Source organism: Asterias amurensis, chromosome 1 (genome assembly GCF_032118995.1).
Source record: "Asterias amurensis chromosome 1, ASM3211899v1".
NCBI classification, from domain to species: domain Eukaryota; kingdom Metazoa; phylum Echinodermata; class Asteroidea; order Forcipulatida; family Asteriidae; genus Asterias; species Asterias amurensis.
The window spans coordinates 35,620,408-35,640,027 of NC_092648.1; the positions used below are offsets into that span (position 1 = coordinate 35,620,408).

General features: G+C 37.9%; 1 protein-coding gene across 1 annotated transcript; it reads right to left on the reverse strand.

Moving 5' to 3' along the window:
• Positions 1-2,156: 2,156 nt before the first annotated feature.
• Positions 2,157-15,521, reverse strand: LOC139938315 (spermatogenesis-associated protein 7-like). The gene is made up of 10 exons (XM_071933753.1): positions 14,952-15,521; positions 13,965-14,036; positions 12,593-12,682; positions 12,112-12,159; positions 11,323-11,468; positions 9,558-10,012; positions 8,056-8,235; positions 6,329-6,385; positions 6,036-6,171; positions 2,157-5,493 (listed from the first exon to the last, which is right to left on the reverse strand). The coding sequence occupies exons 1-10, from the start codon at positions 14,974-14,976 to the stop codon at positions 5,380-5,382; spliced, it is 1,323 nt and encodes a 440-aa protein (XP_071789854.1). The 5' UTR covers positions 14,977-15,521; the 3' UTR covers positions 2,157-5,379.
• Between the last annotated feature and the right edge of the window lie 4,099 nt (positions 15,522-19,620).

Below are 19,620 nucleotides of genomic sequence, written 5' to 3' on the forward strand. Positions count from 1 at the left end.
GCTATCGTGCATGGTGGCCGCATTTCGTGTATTATACGTGACAATAATTTGGCCGAATTCATAAAAAATAGCAATTGCTTCATATAAGCACATGAAGAAGCTGACGCAAAATCAACTGCTTACAAACATGTAAAAAGAACCTTTTGCTTTGACTGATTGCTTTTGGTGTTATAGCAAATCTTTCCATGTTGTATTTCCACATGCAAAGTTTCAAATCCTATCCTATCTACAATAAATGCCTTTTCTAAAATGCTAGCCAGCAATTGCTTGTGGGTTCTTAATAAAGTGCCATTCATGTTCGATGAGGCACGCATACTGTAAAAACATTTTATTGAAAAAATAATTGAAGCAGGTTTGCTTTTCCCACACAATTTCCAACATTGCTGCACAGAGGGCCGTATATATAAAAACTAGCAATTTCTAATCAAGTAAAAGGCACTATTAAAAAAAAAATCATATTTAATTGCTTTTCTTCAAGCTAGCCCAGGCATTGCTTGTAGGTTCTTAATAAAGCGCTTGTGCGACGCGGCATGCGTAAATGTGAAACCTTTTAACATAAGCTTAAAATGCAGGTTGCTTTTCCCGCACAATTTCCAGCATGGCTGTGCACAGAGGGCCGTATTGCTTATCAAGTAAAAGGTCGAGCATTAGCAAACGGTCAATAAATAAAAGATCAGGCTCGGCATGCAATTGATTAAATCTCTATAAATAACCTTTTACTTGATCGGATAAGTAAATGGTCAGAGGATAGAACAATAGCGGGATATAAGGACTGTATAACAACAAGAATATTCAACAAGAGCGAGTAATTTAAATACAAGTGGCAGTTTCCACTTCAATTCAACTTAAAGGAAGGAAACACACGCTTACAAAAATTGTCTTGCCATGTGCAAGTGTAGCCTAGGCTTACAACACGGATACAGTGTACGACTTGTGCAGACGACTAACATGGATGTCGCGGGACTGAATATCTTGATGGACGCATTGGCAATGATGGGGAGGCTGATGATGTGAATGAACTAACGCTCAATGACTTGCTAGTTTCCATTATAAGATATTACTCTATCCTCATCGATGAGCCAGCTACCAGGTGCCAAAGCCAAGAAGTCAAATGCACTTGAAGAAGCAAGACAAACCATTGCTGCCAATACAGGGAGATGTATGAATGAAAAGCAAATCTCAAAGAAGGTTGCCAATATGAAGTCACAGGTGAAAAGGAAAACGGATGCTAGACAGATGGGAAAGAGCAAACATGTCCTGGTTTCCTGGAACAAGAGTTGTACAATATCTTGAGCGGAGGTGACAACCTAACCATCACACAAAATGTATAGCGCAATGAGAGCTGAATTCCAGGCATCGTCGTCATCTTCCACTGTTGTCAAATGTGATCAAGTGAGTGCAGTTTTGATCAAAATCATCCAAAAACACCCTGTGTTATTGGACAAAATCTCAACTTCTGAATATCAAGGAAAAGAAATGGAAGGCACTTCAGGATACCAAGGCAACAATTGCTACAAACACAGGGATAAACATGGATAACAAACAAATATAGAAGGTTGCCAACATGAAAGTACAAATGAAGAAGAAAACGGAGGCAAATAAAACGGGTAATCGAACGATCAACCTGTGTTCATGGGAGAAGGATCTCTTCGACCTACTGATAAAGGGCAAGAAAACCCTTCCATAAACAAGATGGCGTCCGCAATGTCAGCGGGAATTAGTTCCTTCAGTTGTGCTTCTGCCGATGCCCGCTGTAGCAGACGGACTCCCTTCTGAAGACCAATAAGTGACATCAACAGAAATTGGACACATGAAGATCTTATATTTTAGTGATTGTGTTAACCGCGATCAGTTGCATTTATTGATCAAAATCACAAGTGCATTTTGCTTATATAACAGTTACAAAGTATTATGCCGACAAATTCACAATAGCTTCTTGTACTATCAATTTTGGTTTTACCCTTACGGTATAAGGGTAAAACAAAAGTTAATAGTCCTCATTCCCGATGCCAATTTAACATATATTAAATTCTTATATTTTAAAAACAACTTATTTTAAGTGACTCTTTCCATTTTTCAAAATCAAGCAGTCTCTTATTCTGACAGCAAAGCATTAACAAATTAAAAATGATAATAAAAACGGTGTACTCTTTGCAATATTTTATATTGATTATTTAAAACGCATATCAAAACTATATCGATTACAATATGACAGGCAGACCTCTACCAGCAGTAGGCGTTTTTAAACTTAATTAACTTAGACACACACACACAGTCAGTTATTGCCTATTTTAAAGTACATGTATACAAAATTAAAAAAACAATTTGCAAAATCTGTTGTAACTTCAATGTGGTGTGAATTCACTGTACAAGGCATGGCAACAATATGAAACATCTTTTGCATATAATTTATATCGTTGAATATATTTTTGAAAATTCTTGATTTTGTCACATCCCCTCCCCCAACAAAAAAATCCTCAATAAAACCGAACTATCTTTTGCATATAATTTATATCATTGAATATATTTCTGAAAACGTTTAACTTTGTGACAACCCCCATCCCAACCCCTAACAAAAAAATCCTCGATAAAACTTACAGCAACAGCAGAAAAACAAGATTAGAAGAAGCCTTTGCAGAATTATCTCCCTTAAAGCCATGTTACAAAACAGAGGTTTTTCTGTAACATTCAGAGTGCTTCATTTTGTGGGTATTCATTTTATTTTTAATGAATCTTAAAACCACTAACTGAAGTCTGTAAACCAGACGATCAATTTGGAATCACATTTATGGCACTGTGGTATACAAGGTACATTGGTTGGACCGTGTAGAAAGTCTTCCCCTATGGTTGGACTTACCAACACACACAAAAATACCATAAAATACATACATTATTCAAGCAATACAACACCCCATCCAATTGCATACCCTAGTGGAATGCACACATAATCAGCTAAGAACCTAGACTTGTTGACAAGTAGTCAAATGTCTGGTGGCGGTGATAGCGTTCCGACTCTATTCCTGCGGTATTCTCGTGAGACTGCTGGCCCCACGAGACCTACAGCTCTCAAGACTATGGTTTATGGGGAGTAGAAGTCGGCAACCAGCAGTTCCGCGAGAGCACCACCACAACTCAACTATCTCACATTTTCACCGCGACAGACAATTGCTGACTTGTCCACAAGTCTACTAAGAACTGTGTGCACAGCCACAATCAAGGGTACAATTTTTGTTCCAAAGACACCAAATGAACAACAGATAAAAGTATTGAGTAACTCCTTGAAGATCTTGTACTCGACAAACACAAGCAAATTTTGTTCATCATTGACACAGCAAATGTATGACATTGACACTCTGCTACATCATTGGTTTTAAAATGTTTTTCATAAAATGGAAAAGAAAAACAAGTGTACCCATGATTGTTGCTGTGAACAACTAGTTGCATGTTTAAAATTGTACATATTCTGTTACAAACATACATATTGTATAAATTTGTGAGGCGTAATTGGTGATGATAGAGTGAACCGACTGACTGAAACAAAGGTTGTGTGACAGGGGACTACCCCTTATGATTCCAAGCTTGTGAGATCTAAATGTCCCAGGTACACTGCATAATTTGTTTCTCACTTTCTATATTACTTATTACTTGTAAAGTTGTAAAACATCTCCAACAGCATCACTACACTCAGTGTGACCAAAGGCACTTTACTTCAAAAAGTTTAAACTTTAAACACACAAGTTACATATATTTCAAGGATGACATTTAAAGAATCAAGAATCCTGAAAATCGCTTGAGGGTTGGGCCCCCTCCCCCTCCTTATTATAGACCCAGAACCTCTCAAATGTTACGTACCAGGGCCAAATTTCATAGCATTGGTTAACGGTAAGCAAATTTTCGTGCTTACTGTAGCAGAAAAATTTGCTAAGGTGCAAGCGTATTTCACAGGTTAGCAGAAAAATTGGGCGGCCATATTGCGCATTAACCATGAATTTGCATTCTGACATCATTTATTTTCGTGCTGTAAGCACCGGAAGGTAAGCATGCCTCTTTGTGTGGTTACGGTTGGCAGCGCTATGAAATAGAATTGCACAGCAAGCACAAAATTGGCTGCTAAGCAGCGCTATGAAATTGGGCCCAGCATAGTTTACAGACTTTGTGCATCATGAGAAATACAAAACTATGGTTTGGAGACAATGTGAGCTACAATGCATTACTTACTCCATGCTGTGGAAGCTTCTGAGAAATCACACACCTGATATTTGTATCAAACATCTTAAAAACACTGGACACTATTGGTAATATTGTCAAGGACCAGGCTTCTCCTTGTGTGTGTATCTCAACATATGCATAATATAACAAACCTGTCAAAATTTGAGCTCAATTGGTAGTCGAAGAGAATAATGGAAGAAAAACCACCTCTATTCGCACAAGTTGTGTGGTTTAAGGTGCTTGATTGAAATCAATTCAATTTTTTTAGAGAGAAATAACTTCTTTCTCAACAAATAAGTCATTTCAGAGGGAGCCGTTTCTCACAATGTTCTATACTATCAACAGCTCTCTATTGCTCATTACCCAGCAAGTTTTTATGCTAACAATTATTTTGAGTAATTACCAATAGTGTCCAGTGCCTTTAACAACATTTATTTCGATCCTGGATGATATAAGGCAGTGGAATACTAAAGAGGCAAGGGTTAAACTCTAACCTATGCCCCAGCGAAAACCGAGGCGGAGCTCAGATGCAAGCTTCCCCCACCATGCCACCCTAAAAAACTAAACTCTAGGTGACTATATATTGACTGAGAAGGCACTATTCTGGAATGTTTATGTAACTCAAATCCCAACCGATTCTTTGCTAACGGTGAGCAGAACCATGAAATTGGGCCCTCAACGGTTCCAGTCGGCCAGCACTGAGATGGATAAGACTAAACACAACCTCACTCCCATGAACAGCAAACCGTTATGTCCCCTCTCCTCATCAATAGGGAGTTTTCGTTTTCGACGACAGATGGTCCTGCGACGGTTTTTCAGCCAAATGTTGTCGTTTTCAGTACAACAAAGATTCATTCCAGGTACTGTCGCAGAAATTGAGGGACGACCATCCTCAAAGCCGACGCATACGCAGATGACGCCAAATGTCATCATAACCGTCCCAGAACCATCCGTCGTCGAAACAAAAACTCCCTAATCCCTGGAAAGGTGACGTAACTACTGCGAGATTACAGGAATGAGGTTGGACTAAGAAAAGAAATTGCATAAGTACGGTCATGATGTCCCTCAGGTCACAATGTCCTTCAAGAGTTCATGATGTCGTTACTAAGGTCACGATGTGGTTCCTGAGGTCTTGATGTCCGTCATGAGTTCATGATGTCGTTACTAAGGTCACGATGTGGTTCCTGAGGTCTTGTTAAGGTCTCCAGCTTCTTCATCCTCATCATCGCTTTGTGGGATGAAAAGATCTTCCTGGAGCTGTGCCATAAGATGTTGCATTCGGCCCTGAATAAATAATAAATAATATTGAACATTTCTAGTGCAGCGTATTGTGTGCTATGCAAAAGGAGAAGGTCTCGTAATTAAAATGTGGTCCCACACACCTTGCAGGAAAATACTGTATGTTTAAGCGCCTTGAGTATCACTATTATAAGACGTCACTACTATTGCTATTATTAGTGTGCCATGTATTTTTAGAATGAAACCCCTGGTGCAAAAAGAAGAACTCTTCTATACATAAAGATAACCAAAGACTGAAGCTATGATATCCGAAGCAGATTTTGATGTGTTTCAAATTAACAAATATTAGTATCTACTTGTCTGATTTGAAGAGGGATGCTGCTGCTGTTCCAAAGAGATGACCCGGCATGTAAAAAGCATTGATTACCCTAGGAGTGCCCCAAACATGGAACGTTCAGGAGCAGGTTGTTAGAGGAGCAGAATAAAACCATTGAATACAGCCACAGGGAAAATATCATCAAGGCTCATAGCAAAATGTACTATTTGTAGAAATCAATTGTCCCAAAAACTTGAACACATAAACATACCACATCCAGCCTGTCTTTATTGCGATTGATGTGCGAGTCAAACACTTGCTTCAATACAGTGTTGGTAAATATGCCTCGGTTCAAGACATCGTTCGTTACGTCTGTTACAAACTCTAAATAAAGTAGCTCCTCTTCCCTGAAGTAAAACAAAAACGAAAAACATTAATCAATTTTAGACCACAAACAGAGGGAACAATGCTATTTAGAGGATTAAAACGAAAATGTTTGATTTAAATGACTGAGAAAGGATGATTGACAACTACATGTAGTATTCAAGATCAAATCTAACTTACTCATCTTTCATTCTTTTAGTTATTCTTGAGGTGGGTCGGTTGGACAGATTTCCGGTGCTGAAAAAGAAACAAAAACATGAGGGAGCAACCAATAATCATGATTAAAACATTTAACTCTGAAATATTTACAACACTTTCTTTCTCAAGAAGCGATGTAGATTCCTATTGAATCATAGAAAGGCAAGCATTTGTAAAAAAAATATTTTCATTGGATCCTTTAAGGGCGAAGTTTACCACTGGTTTTTACAACCTTTTGATTGTTTTAATTCTACATTCATAAATACCTCACCGACAGTTTCGCTATTCCTATTGGTGGAGAGCGCGTCGTATGGGGGTGTTTAAACCTTTGAAAATGACCAGTGTTTATAACTGGTTGTGAGCGGATACTCCGTGCTCGTCTTGGTGCAAGACGTTTCTTGTTACGGGTGATGCGGGCGCTGTTGGTGAGTTGGCCGCGCTGTGTGTGAAAGGAAAACGAGAACGTGTTGCACCAAGACTACACGTGCACGAATGGAACCGGAAACTGTCGGAAATAGGTGTCTCAGTCATAACAATGCAACACACGGACATCGTACATGTACATATAGAGCTCAAGCACGCTGAAACGGATAAGTTTTACAGAGTTGCTTACTTTATTACGCCTTTAACCAAAAAGCTATTTATGAATGGGAATAAAAGAGTAGTGACTCGTTCCTTAACGGCCAGTTAAAACCTTGCAGGGTCAGTGCCTGTTTTAAAGGCAGTGGACACTATTGGTAATTGTCAAAGACTAGCCTTCACAGCTAGCAGGCTAGTGTATCTCAACATATATGCATAAAATAACAAACCTGTGAAAATTTGAGCTCAATAGGTCATCAAGGTTGCGAGATAATGATAGAAAAATAACCATTGCCACACAAAGTTATGTGCGTTTAGATGGTTGATTTTGAGACCTCAAGTTCTAAATCTGAGGTCTCAAAATCAAATTCGTGGAAAATTACTTCTTTCTCAAAAACTATGGCACTTCAGAGGGAGCCGTTTTTCACAATGTTTTATACTATCAACCTCTCCCCATTACTCTTCACCAAGAAAGGTTTTTTGCCAGTAATTTTTTGGAGTAATTACCAGTAGTGTCCACTGCCTTTAAACGGCCGTGACAGAACTCGTTGCTACCCTTTTATTCCCTTATAAATGGAGATATATACAATAGGACTTGATTTTTGTGTACGAGACCAGAATCAAAATGAGAAGTGAGAAAATAACAAGCTGCTTACCAACCAAAAGGAACCAGAGTAATGCAAACAAAAGTTAATGCTGTGACGTTTCGACTCGAGCAGAGTCTTTCTTGAAGGCTAAATAAGAAGTAATATGGCCTTGTTGCGCGTCGTGTAATGTCATGGCTAAGCGGTTAAGAGCACCCGATTCAAGATCTGGTGTTTGATCAGCTGAGCTTGGGTTTGAGTCCAGTTCGTGACACTTGGGTCCTTGAGCAAGACACTTAATTATGATTACTTCGTAAAGTTGGGGAGGTAGTGCTTTCTGCTCTACCAGCCAGTCTTCTGATGGATGATACCCATGCCTACATCCGTAAATGGACTGAAAGGGGGTAACTCTACTCCAGCCCCAGGAGTAGGTGGCAACAGCCCCTGGATAGCTGAATGTAGCCCACACCTTGAAGTGGCATTCAGGCCTTGTTCGAAGGCGACTTGCGTAAAAAACAATAATAATAATAGAAAAGGCAGACGTACCTGTAGAATGGTCTCTGATGTGACCTCGTTAAATTGATGTCTCCTGTTTGACCCAGGTCATCATCACCATCTCTAAGATCCTCTAGATGGAGAGATTCTACTCGTCTAGTCTGGTCCTCCAGCCACATCATATGATCTGCCTTACGTTTATAGGATTCAGGATCACCATCTTCCTCCAGCCTAATGACATAATAATAATAATAATAATAATAATAATAATAATAATAATAATAATAATAATAATAATAATAATAATAATAATAATAATAATAATAATAATAATAATAATAATAGTAATAATGTAGGTATTTTTACAATAACAGAAAATTACAAAGAGACAAGAAATACAAAATAAAAAATAAAGAAAGAAAGAATTAATAATACAAGGATTAATGACGAGGCCGACTGAAAAGGCAGTTTTCTTAAAGATTGCAGTTGAAGAAGAGTCCCTGGAGAACTTAGGTAATTTGTTCCGTTCCTTTGGTCCAGCCAGAGAAAAAGACTTGAGCCGGCAGATTGAGTAGGCCAGCACTCACAGAGAAGGGATTTATTAGAGGAGGACCACAGACCTTCTCTGCCAGGGGTATAACGGGAAAAGATAATTTGGAGCAAGACCCTGGGAGCATTTATAGACAGAAAGAAGCAGCTTGAAAAGAGAAGTCCATTGGTAAAAGCACTGATTTGAAATTGTGTGAATTTATGAACATTTCCGTCCCCCGGTTGCCCCCACCCAGTTGCCCCAAACCCACCAAAATCTCCTGAGTGTCAATCCGAGTGAAGCAATAAGCCCTTCCCATGAAATTACTAAGTACTTGCAAGTATATATAATACCGACGTTATTGGTTAGCAAATGCCAACAAACATAAGTGACACATAACCATTAGCCCCCTATGTTACCTAGTTTGCCAACCAGTATCAAAGCACTCAGTATTTTTCTTGCAAAGTATGTGGAACTACGTTAAAGGGAAGGTACACGTTTGGCAGTTACTAAAAACAAGCATAACCTTAAAAACTGACTTGGTAACAAGCATCGGAGAGCTGTTGATAGTATAAAACATTGTGGGAAATGACTCCCTTTGAAGTGACTTAGTTTTTGAGAAAGAGGTAATTTCTCACTAAGATATGAAGTCTTTTATTCTTATTTGAAAGCACACAAATTTGTCCAACAAGGGTGTTTTTCTTTCATCATTTCCTCGCAACTTCGATGACCAATTGAGCCCAAATTTTCACAGGCTTGTTATTTTATGGTTATGATGGGATACACCAAGTGAGAAGACTGGTCTTTGACAATTACCAAACGTGTACCTTCCCTTTAACACACCTATTCCTTTATAGCACCATGTAACGGTTTACAAGGTGCCGAGGCACAATATGCAGCCAATCAGACCAGGAACATGGAGGCGAACACCTCCTCTTAACAATAAGTGCACTGGGTTTTTATATAAGCACTAGAAATAACCCTTATCTCTGCTTCTTATAGTTTAAGTCTAATGAATAATTACCCATTTTCATAGTTTTGCAGAGTTTCTTCATACTCGACGTCGTTATTTTCATGTTCATTCTGTCTTCGTGATTTTGCAACTGGTTTCTTGGGCTTGTTATAGTTCTTGGACTGTGCGAGCCTCGATTGGACCGTTGTATTGAGAGTCCTTGGTGTGTGCGGTCTACCGGGCGATGAGAACCGGTCCGGCATCTTATCTAGTATATCCCCCGATGCAGGTTTGGTCTGGTCGAGCCTTGACGAGCGTAACCTGCTACTCTCAGTGAGCCTTGGTCCTTCCGTATCTTTAAAACGGAGTGATTTGGTATTCTCGCTGAGCCTGGATTGAGTTCTGAAACCATCTGGTTGGGATCGATAATCGAGAGCTGAGCGTGTCGCGCCAATACGTTGACTATATGGGCTTGGCGATAAGTGTCCATTGGTTGCAAGGTGATTCAGTTCTTCCGATGTGAAACTCTGTGGGAGTCGGAAAGAATGAACCACATCTTTATCATAACGAACCACTACCAACCAGATTCTTAAGACAAACTTACACGTACAGGAGCCTCTTCAGGGTGTCTGCACATTTAAAAAAGTCAACTTAAACATGTTAAACCCTTTCAATGCCGCCTTGAATAAAATTTAAGACCAAAAATTAGTGGGAGAAACAGCTATACTCGCTCACACTTATGTTACTTTAAAGACAGTGGACACTATTGGTAATTGTCAAAGACCAGACTTCTCACTTGCTGTATCTCAACATTATACATAAATTAACAAACCTGTGAAAATTTGAGCTCAACCGGTCATCGAGGTTGTGAAATAACAATGCAAGAAAAAACACCCTTGTCACACGAAGTTGTGTGCTTTCAGATGCTCGATTTCAAGAAAACTACGTTATTTCAGAGGGAGCCATTTCTCACAGCGTATACTATCAACAGCTCCCCATTACTCGTTATCAAATAAGGTTTTATGCTAATAATTATTTTGGGTAAGTACCAATAGTCATAGTGTAACATCTTTTCAGGAATGAGAAGTCTCCCAAACAACCGAACAGATCTACCCAGCGACAGTAGAATAAAGCAAGACAGTTCTCTAAGAACAAACTCTACCATTGACACCTCACCATGCAATGCCTCAAATCCTATATACCAATAGTGTCCACTGCCTTTAACACACAGTATATTTCATCCATTTTTTTAAGGCCTCAAATAACTGAATTTAATAATTGTTAATGCTTCTTTAAGGATCCTGTTTTGAGACTCAATAATCAGAATTGTTTATTGCATACCAGGAAGATATCAAACATTGTAGGAGATCATTAGGGCAATAACAAGCATTTATGAATAAGGACCAGAGAAAAGATGGACTAGTCCTGCTCACTTAAAAAGATGAAAGGTTAACCCCTGACGGTTAAGCTGAATATCTCAAGGATAAATGATCGAGCATAAGAGACAATATAATCGATGTTAAATTTGCATCAGGGATAAAGAATATTAATTTTGGTTTTTACCCATACACCGATGTGTGTTAGCACTGTATACTCAGTACTTTCCCGAGTCCTGTGAAAAAACATAGGATTCGAACTGCCTCTAGCTGCCGGGCAACCTTGGTAGTCTAGTTGGTTAGACACTGCTCTAGAATTGCAAGGGTCGTGGGTTCGAATCCCACCCGAGTAACATGCCTGTGATATTTTTTCACAGGACTCGGAAAAATATTGAGTATACAGTGCTAACACACATCGGTGTATGGGTAAAAACCAAAATTAATATGAGAGACAATCATACCTTATCCATGGCTTGCCTACTAGGTGATCCCTGTCTTGCCGAGTCGGGTCGAGGAGTTGCTCTAGAACTAGCTCTAGAACTAGGCCTAGATGGTGAAGATTCCTTCTGAGATTTGATCATGGCATCTCGCCTCAGCTGGTCACGCTCTGTAAATATCAGGAGAAACATGAAGCATAAGGTGTGGCTACAGCAGTAAGTTGATAAAAAAAATTAAACAAAATATGACGAGCTCTACGAAAATGAGTTGCTTGTCGCACAGCCCACTTTCAAGTAACAAGCTGTTAAATCAATCAATCAGAGGAAATTTATAAAGCGCCAAAATCAAGGCGCTGTTGAGTGTTGAGGGTGATCAAAAAAGTTTTAGTAAATTTCTGTGGTGTTCGGTTTCTTGCTTTTAAAGGTCTATAATTTCATAAAGTTCATATTCTGTTTATCAATAACGATGAATAAAAACATTTTTTTCTTACACTTTTGTTTCATTTCCTTTATAACATTTGGTGTTTTTTTACTATTAATTTCTCCATAGCCTGATAACAGACATAATTCGGTTTCAAAAGGTCACAACTACAGAACCTAAAATGACAGGAGTGTGTAAGATAATGTACGTAAAACTGAAGCTTGTTGTATGCTCTGTTTAGCCGTGTGACTCAGTTTCACAGAACAATGTCTGCTGCTGGAAGGTTTTGAGTCAACATAGATTAGATTAGATTTATTTATTCATCAGGTCAACATGAAAAGTGTATTCCCAGACACATAAAAACATTCATTAAAAAAGTGGCATCTTCTTACTTTTCACACTTGTTGTCATTGACCTCGGTTGACCTGAATCGATACGAGCTGCAAAGATATACAAATTAAAAGTCATCAAATAAATGTTGAAAAACACCACATGTAGGTTTAACTTCTTTGACCAATTATGGTACATGAAATCCTACCTGTACTGTAACTCGCACCGCCTTGCTGGCTCAGAATACTGAAGTACAAATTATGTTGTGCAAACCGGCTGCATGCAAACAGCAGCAGCATTCTCCCTTAACACTTGTCTGCTGGCCAAAAGCCAGTAATGACTTGTTGCACTGAGATTTTTTTGAAAAAATCATAACAAGGTAGTACCTTTTAACCTACAGGAAAAGAAATTCTTCAGTGGCAGGCAATTGGAAAACCAAGATAAGGGTACTATCCCCTGTCTCTATATATACATGTAAGAGTCACTTTTATTATTATTATAACAAACAGTTCGACTGTGGTGTCTACACCCCTGAATACTTACATTTTGCTTTGTTCAGGTTCTTGTAATGAACATTCATTTGATCTTGAACGAGATGCTGCGAACTGAGTCTGGTACAAGTGGATGCAAAGGCTATAGGAAAAAACGTTACCAATAAGCTTATATGAGGTGTGGGTTCGAGTCCTGGTGTTCACACTTACATGCCCTTCCTGCCTTGAGTATTAAAACCATATTATTGCTTCATATAAAGTTGGGAAGGTAATGCATTCTGCTCTACCAGCCAGGCTCCTAGTGGATGATACCCTTGCCTATACATGTATCTTTACCATAGAGCTCATATCGACTAGTGCGCCAACACCTCATTATACACTCACTAAGGTTTTGAAGACGTGTGGGCGCATCCATGTTTATGTACAAACCAATACAAAAGCTTGATTTTTTGTACGGCAATTGTACGGCTATTTGCATGATAGTGCATTTGTTCTTTTGTATGTGTCATCGAACCAAAAAATGCAGCAAATGTGAAAGTACAATCTGCTGATCAGCGTACAAACTGCGAGCGTCATGTGCGTCATGTTTAAAAGGCGCGTATATTTACGGTTATCGTAGCGCAGACGTACGCGAAAGGGCAGTCGCGTAGGTAAGCACACACGCCGAATGTTAACAAATTGCGGCAATGTGTGTTCTCTTAAAATTAAAATTGTTCTGTAGCCACGCAACACATCAGGGTGGCTTCAAAACGCAGAGCAAGTTAGCGCTCTAGTCAATATATATAGCTTTATGATCCTTACGGACTGTGAAGGGGGTAACCCTGTTTCAGCCCAAGAAGTAGCTGGCAACTTGCCCCTTGTTGTGGCAGTTGATTTGGGTCAACATCCCAAATCAGTTAAGTCAGTAAAGTCCTCACTTTGAGATGGCCGTCCAGCTTGTGATGTTCAATTCAAGGATACATTTATTTCCATACTCTCATAAAAGAATAACAACAGTTACATGTATTACGGAGCAAAGCAAAACATTTCTTTAAGTAAGAGTAAACATGAATAAATAAATAAAGTACAGGGCTGTTTTTGGTAAGCATAAGCTTGTAAAAAACAGCTAGACAGACAAGAAAACAAGACAACCAGACAGACAGGACAGACAGACAGACAAAAAGGACAGATGAACATCATACATGACACAACAAATTCGTAATAGAAGCGGCAAGATGGCAGAACAGTTTTAAGCTGAAAATAAATAAGACAAGTATTGAAGACATGTTTAGGCGGTTCTTATCTCATTACAAACTTGTGCACTGCTTGTTACACAACAGTTTGTCTCATCACCATTTTACTTCTAAGATGGCTGCGATATGACATCAAATCAGAAGGTTAAATTAATATGTTTTAAAACACAAATGAGAGCGTGTAATACTTACGACTGCTCTTCAGGGACACATGTCCTTTGATGGGACCTTGCAAATTGTTGCTTGGCTGGGGTAAACTATACACTGTAAGAGATCAAAATTTGCATTTTTATACTTCAGGAGTATTATTTTGCCACAACAATTTTGAAATCTAAATGATTTTTCAATTCAAGAGTACCCTTTGATAAATCTACAATCCCGGCCAATATGCTTAGGCCACCCATTCCTAACTTTATATAACAGTTCCCTGTGCACTTCCTGTGCACTCAATGTTGACTGTAACTCAGAAGACGATCGGCAATTGGAACCAACATTGAAAGGGGGCAGGGGTAGCCCACCTTGTTGAGCTGTTAATGGCTCCGCTTTTAACATCGGTCTCATCACCATTAATGGTGACAGTGATGAGACCGATGTTAAAAGCGGAGCCATTAACAGCTCAACAAGGTGGGCTAGGGCAGGGGGGCCCAAACGAGATATAGCCGAGATTGTAGGCCATCTAGGCTTTTGGAAATTTTATTGAAAAACTGAGTCAGGACAATTTTACTATACATGTAGGCATCGATGTCACGGGGCGTGTTTCAGCAATCTCTATCAGAAACAAGTTTGATTATCATTCAACAGTAGTACACGGTGTCCAGGCAAAACAACAGCAGATACTCAACAACATGTTCTCACCATTGCAGTCGCACCTTGACTAGACCCAGTAACTTTGATTTTAAATTTTGACATTATCAGTCATGATAGTTAGTACATGTATGACCGATTTCTGTTAAAGTGCATTTAAAAATTGTTGTCGTGAGTTGTCGTGAGGGGTCGTGAGTTGTCGGTGTTTAGTGCGACCCTCACATGCAGTTAGTAGTAATTTAATAAAAATAGAAAGTTGATCGATTATTGATTAATAAAATCGATCAACCTTCTATTTCAAAATTAAAATTTAAACTTCAAAGTCAGAATTCTTAATTACAAATGTTGTATTTGTTTATGATACAATTTACAAACCTCTCTTGTTGGTATTTGCAGACATCGTGATCAGATTCAGATGAGCTTCGACTTCAACAATTCAAACTCAAGAAGTCAAGTCAAGGAGTCAAGTTCAAACATTTCAAACAACTCAATAACACCGCGAACGGTTCGTCTCGTTTTGTTTCTCACAGACATCGATGACGGGCAGCCCAAGTAGTGATGATAGCCATCCCATTGAATAAGTAATGGAAGCTGTGCCAAGCTGTCAATTAATGTAAGTTACGTTTCATGACACCTAGGCTTTAGGAGGAATGCGACACAGATTAGTCAGAGATCGTAATTAATTTTCTCGTCTCAGCAGGCTCGGTCGGACTCGGACCTCAGTCAACTTTTACTTCTTGTTTACATTTACTTTTTTTCCACTCAAAATTAGGACTATTTTCAACCTTCTGGGAGTCATAGCCACGACCAACACGAAAAGATAAAGTGGAACCCAATGTCACAGAATAACCGATGTGCAGAATACAGTTTTTCGCAGTGAAATTGGTTGTCAAAATTCAACGCTCGTCACTTTTTGGGATCGCCATTTTTATCGTTGCCAAAGAATCCGTACACAATCGTGAGGTTGACAGAAAAAATATAACGATGAAGTTGATTCGTCGTTCGTCGTTATCGGTGAAATATAAGGCCAATCACTTATTGCGTTACACTACGCTGAATAACTACGCCAGCGCCCTCTGTTGACACACATCTAAATAAATAACAGCGCCCTCTTGTGAGTCAATCTCCTCCGGCCGATGATGATATTGGGGGGGGGGCGGGGGGACAGATTTTTCTGAGACACACTGGACACGTTTGGTAATTACTCAAAATAATTGTAAGCATGAAAACTTACTTTACGGAGAGCTGTTGATATTATAAAACATAGTGAGAAACTGCTCACTCTGAAGTAACGTAGTTTTTGAGAAAGAAGTAATTTGTCATAAAATATTTAAATTTGATTTAGAGACCTCAGAATTAGATTTCGAGGTCCCGAAATCAAGCACTGAAAGCACACAACTTCGAGTGACAAGGGTGTCTTTTCTTCAGTTATTAGCCTTTACCGCAACTTCTCGACGACCAATTGAGTTCAAATATTCTCAGGTTTTGTGTGCAAAATTATTGTTGAGATACACCAAGTGAGAAGACTGGTCTTTGACAAATTAATGTGTCCAGGGGTCGATTTCGACAAAGAGCTAGTTAGGACTAGTTCTAACTGGGGAATAGTCCTAAGAGATATCAAAAATGTACAGCTAGTCCTAAGTTAGGACTAGTAACTCGTCCTAACTCGAGATAGGGCCGTGTCCGAATTGGCGACTTTGGCTACAGCTACGGCTAGATCAGCGCGTATGTCAGTGTTGAAAAATAGCAGACGCGTGCGCCCTAGCCGTAGCTGTAGCCGAAGTCGCCAATAGACTGTGCAAGTCTCGCACGTAGCGAAAACGAGAACTTAATTCGAAAAAAAGTATATTTTTGTACAAAACCAAATTGTATTGAAATTGTTATTTGTTAAAAAATTCTTAAAGATTATTATTTTTAACGTACTTTTTGTATAATTATTATTTTAATTCGTGTACATAATAATTGTTTTGTTTAAATTAACGTAAATATTATACATTTATCAGGACGAGGATCGCTGTTCGACATCGACCTGGATGGTTTTTCTAACAAACCCCGTTTGTGAATCACGTCCAATTGGTGCGATCATCACATAGGTTCAGCGATAATAGGAACGTCAATTGGGTAATATTCTTAATTGTTTAGAGTAAACCGGAAACTGGAGGTCAAGTTTTTTTCTTTAGTTTTCTTCGTTAATTTGTTGAATTGATTTTACTTTTCTGTTTTTAATCACTTATTTTTACATTCCCAAGAACATATTCACTTTTTAGAGTCATAACTTATGTTAAACTAAAATTATTGACAGAACAAAATCTCCCCAACGTAAAACTCCATTAGGTTGGGACCACAATGGTCCCGGAAGTTCAAATTCTCGCGAGACTTGCACAGTCTATTCGGACACGGCCTAAGACTAGTCTTAACTCTTTGTGAAATCCACCCCACTGCTTTAAGTTTAAGAGAAATAAAGTACACTAATAGATTCGACTCACATAACAACAATTTATTTCTAAGAAACCAACAATTCTTCATTCACAAAAGATTTTGTCTGTGGCCTATTATTTAAAGTTAATCAAAGTTATATTTTTCAATGTACTAAAAAGCGTGCATAGTGCAATGGACATGTTTTTGAGCAAGACAATCGATCACATGACTTCCGTTCATCGTCTGAGGGTGATGCACTACCCACAGATACGCAGCTACTCTGAAATCAAAACATGTAGTTGTACTATCACCAGTCATCAAAAATGTTGGCAATAAAGTTTCTTTTCAACAGAAACACACACAAGTTTATAAGAAGTATATTTTATAAGTTTGGTCTCATAATCATTTTTGGCACGGCGCTATATACTCACGATTCGTTAATTTTGTTCAAGGCTCTTTACGCAAGCACCGGCCCGCTCTGAATTCACGATAATATACTGCACGGTACGTAACAGTACTTGATACCGTGGGGTCGAAGCATGGTTTTTCGAGGTATCTTGCAAAATTTCCACTTTTCGCCAACTTTTTGCTCATGACGTTTTTTTTTACATTACAGTCTTCTAAAGTTTCATTGAGAAAACATACTTAGATGTTGCTAACTACTACCAAAAGGACCATAGGCCTATGCATATTTTTATTTATTTTTTTCCCATTTTTTTCCATTTATAGCCTACCATAGATGCAAACAACAAAATGCAAAAAGAAAAAAGGGTTAATGGCCTGACGTTTCGACCCCATTTAATTAAATGTTTACAGATTCGAGGCAGACAAATTTACATGTATGTGTATTGTGTATAATTATTTCCCTTTTTTTTGTTCTTTAAAAAAAAAAAATACTGGTTATTTTCCAACTATATTGCTTATTTTGTTGTCTGCTTAACTTCTGAAGTTTTTTATATAATAACTGTCTTGCAGTTTTAACCTTCTGATGACAATGTAATATTGTTAATAATTATTTATTTATTTATTTAAAGACATTGGACACTATTGGTAATTGTCAAAGACCAATCTTCTCACTTAGTGTATCTCAACACGGGAATAAAATAACAAACCTGTAAAAATTTGAGCTCAATTGTTCAACGAAGTTGCAAGATAATAATGAAAGAAAAAACAGCCTTGTCACACAAAGTTGTGTGCGTTTAGATGGTTGATTTCGAGACCTTAAATTCTAAATTTGAGGTCTCAAAATCGAATTCGTGGAAAATTACTTCTTTCTCAAAAACTATGTCATTTCAGAGGGAGCCGTTTCTCACAATGTTTTATATCATCAACCTCTCCCCATTACTCGTCACCAAGTAAGTTTTTTTGCTATTAATTATTTTGAGTTATTACCAATAGTGTCCACTGCCTTTAAAGATCTTTTACAGACTACAACAATCAGCACAAGAGCTGTATTACATTATGGTCCTGTGTTATAAAAAAGGGACAACATATATATCTACATCTATATCTATATCTTAATCTTATCTCCACCATGCAAAGTTTCAAATCCTACTTAACATTACTTAAAAAAAATACAAACAGTCAGGGTAAAAAGATTTTACACTAAACAAAAAACCCATAAGAACATACACAAATTAATAGTAATATACAAAATTAATAAACAAAATTTGAAAAAATTAATAGTCACTACAAAATCGGCTAACGTCAATGCACTATCAAAATTCAAGATGAATAAATGTCAATAATTCCAAACGATATTGTTTCATCTAGCAGATCTAGTTAAAATGTCTTTCAGTTGAACTTGAAGGATATAAACTATGTTTCTAAGTTTAAAGCAGTGGGATGCCAGTAGCCTAGTGCGAAATGTATCTCCAGCTTATTATGCGTGTGTTTTTTTTCATCATTTATTATAATTGACAAATCGCGATCAGCAGAATTGTCACAAAATACTGGAGAAGTTAATAGAAAACAACAACATTATTATACAAAAACAGTTTTATAATTAATTTAAGTTTTCCACTTATGTTAGATAAAACTAGAAATAAAGTGTTGGTAAACAAAGTTTTTCTGTGTACTTTTGCAACGATTAAGCGCTCGAAGCTTTAAAGGGACACACGCAATTTAGTGGTGTAGAATCATAAATAATGTTTTTATAGATGGTTGCTGTAAAAACAATCATCAAAATGTTACGTTTTTAGCAAAAAATGACTTAAAAAAACAAAGCGGCCATATAACAAGATTCCATTACACGGACTCTTCGAGTGTGAATCTTACGTTAGACTTTTCACCATTATTTACATTTTGAAGCGATAATTTGAATACATGATCTTTTTCGTCAATTATTCGTAAATAATTTTGTAAAAAAAAAAAAAAAAAAAAAATTGGTTAAGTATGTTACTTTTAGACGTCTGAAAGTAAAACACGCCCGGAAGGTCACGTGATTGTTTGTACCACTTTTTGGTTAGAACAATCACGAGACCTGCGTTTTTGTCTTAAAATGCTCAAAAACGGCTAAATTTGATGATTTTTTTTAAGGACTATTCTTCTTCATTCCTGGAAGACCGTTGAAGTCATATCTTAGTCTATTTTGTAGCCCAAATAGCCCAATTCGGCCGGTGTGTCC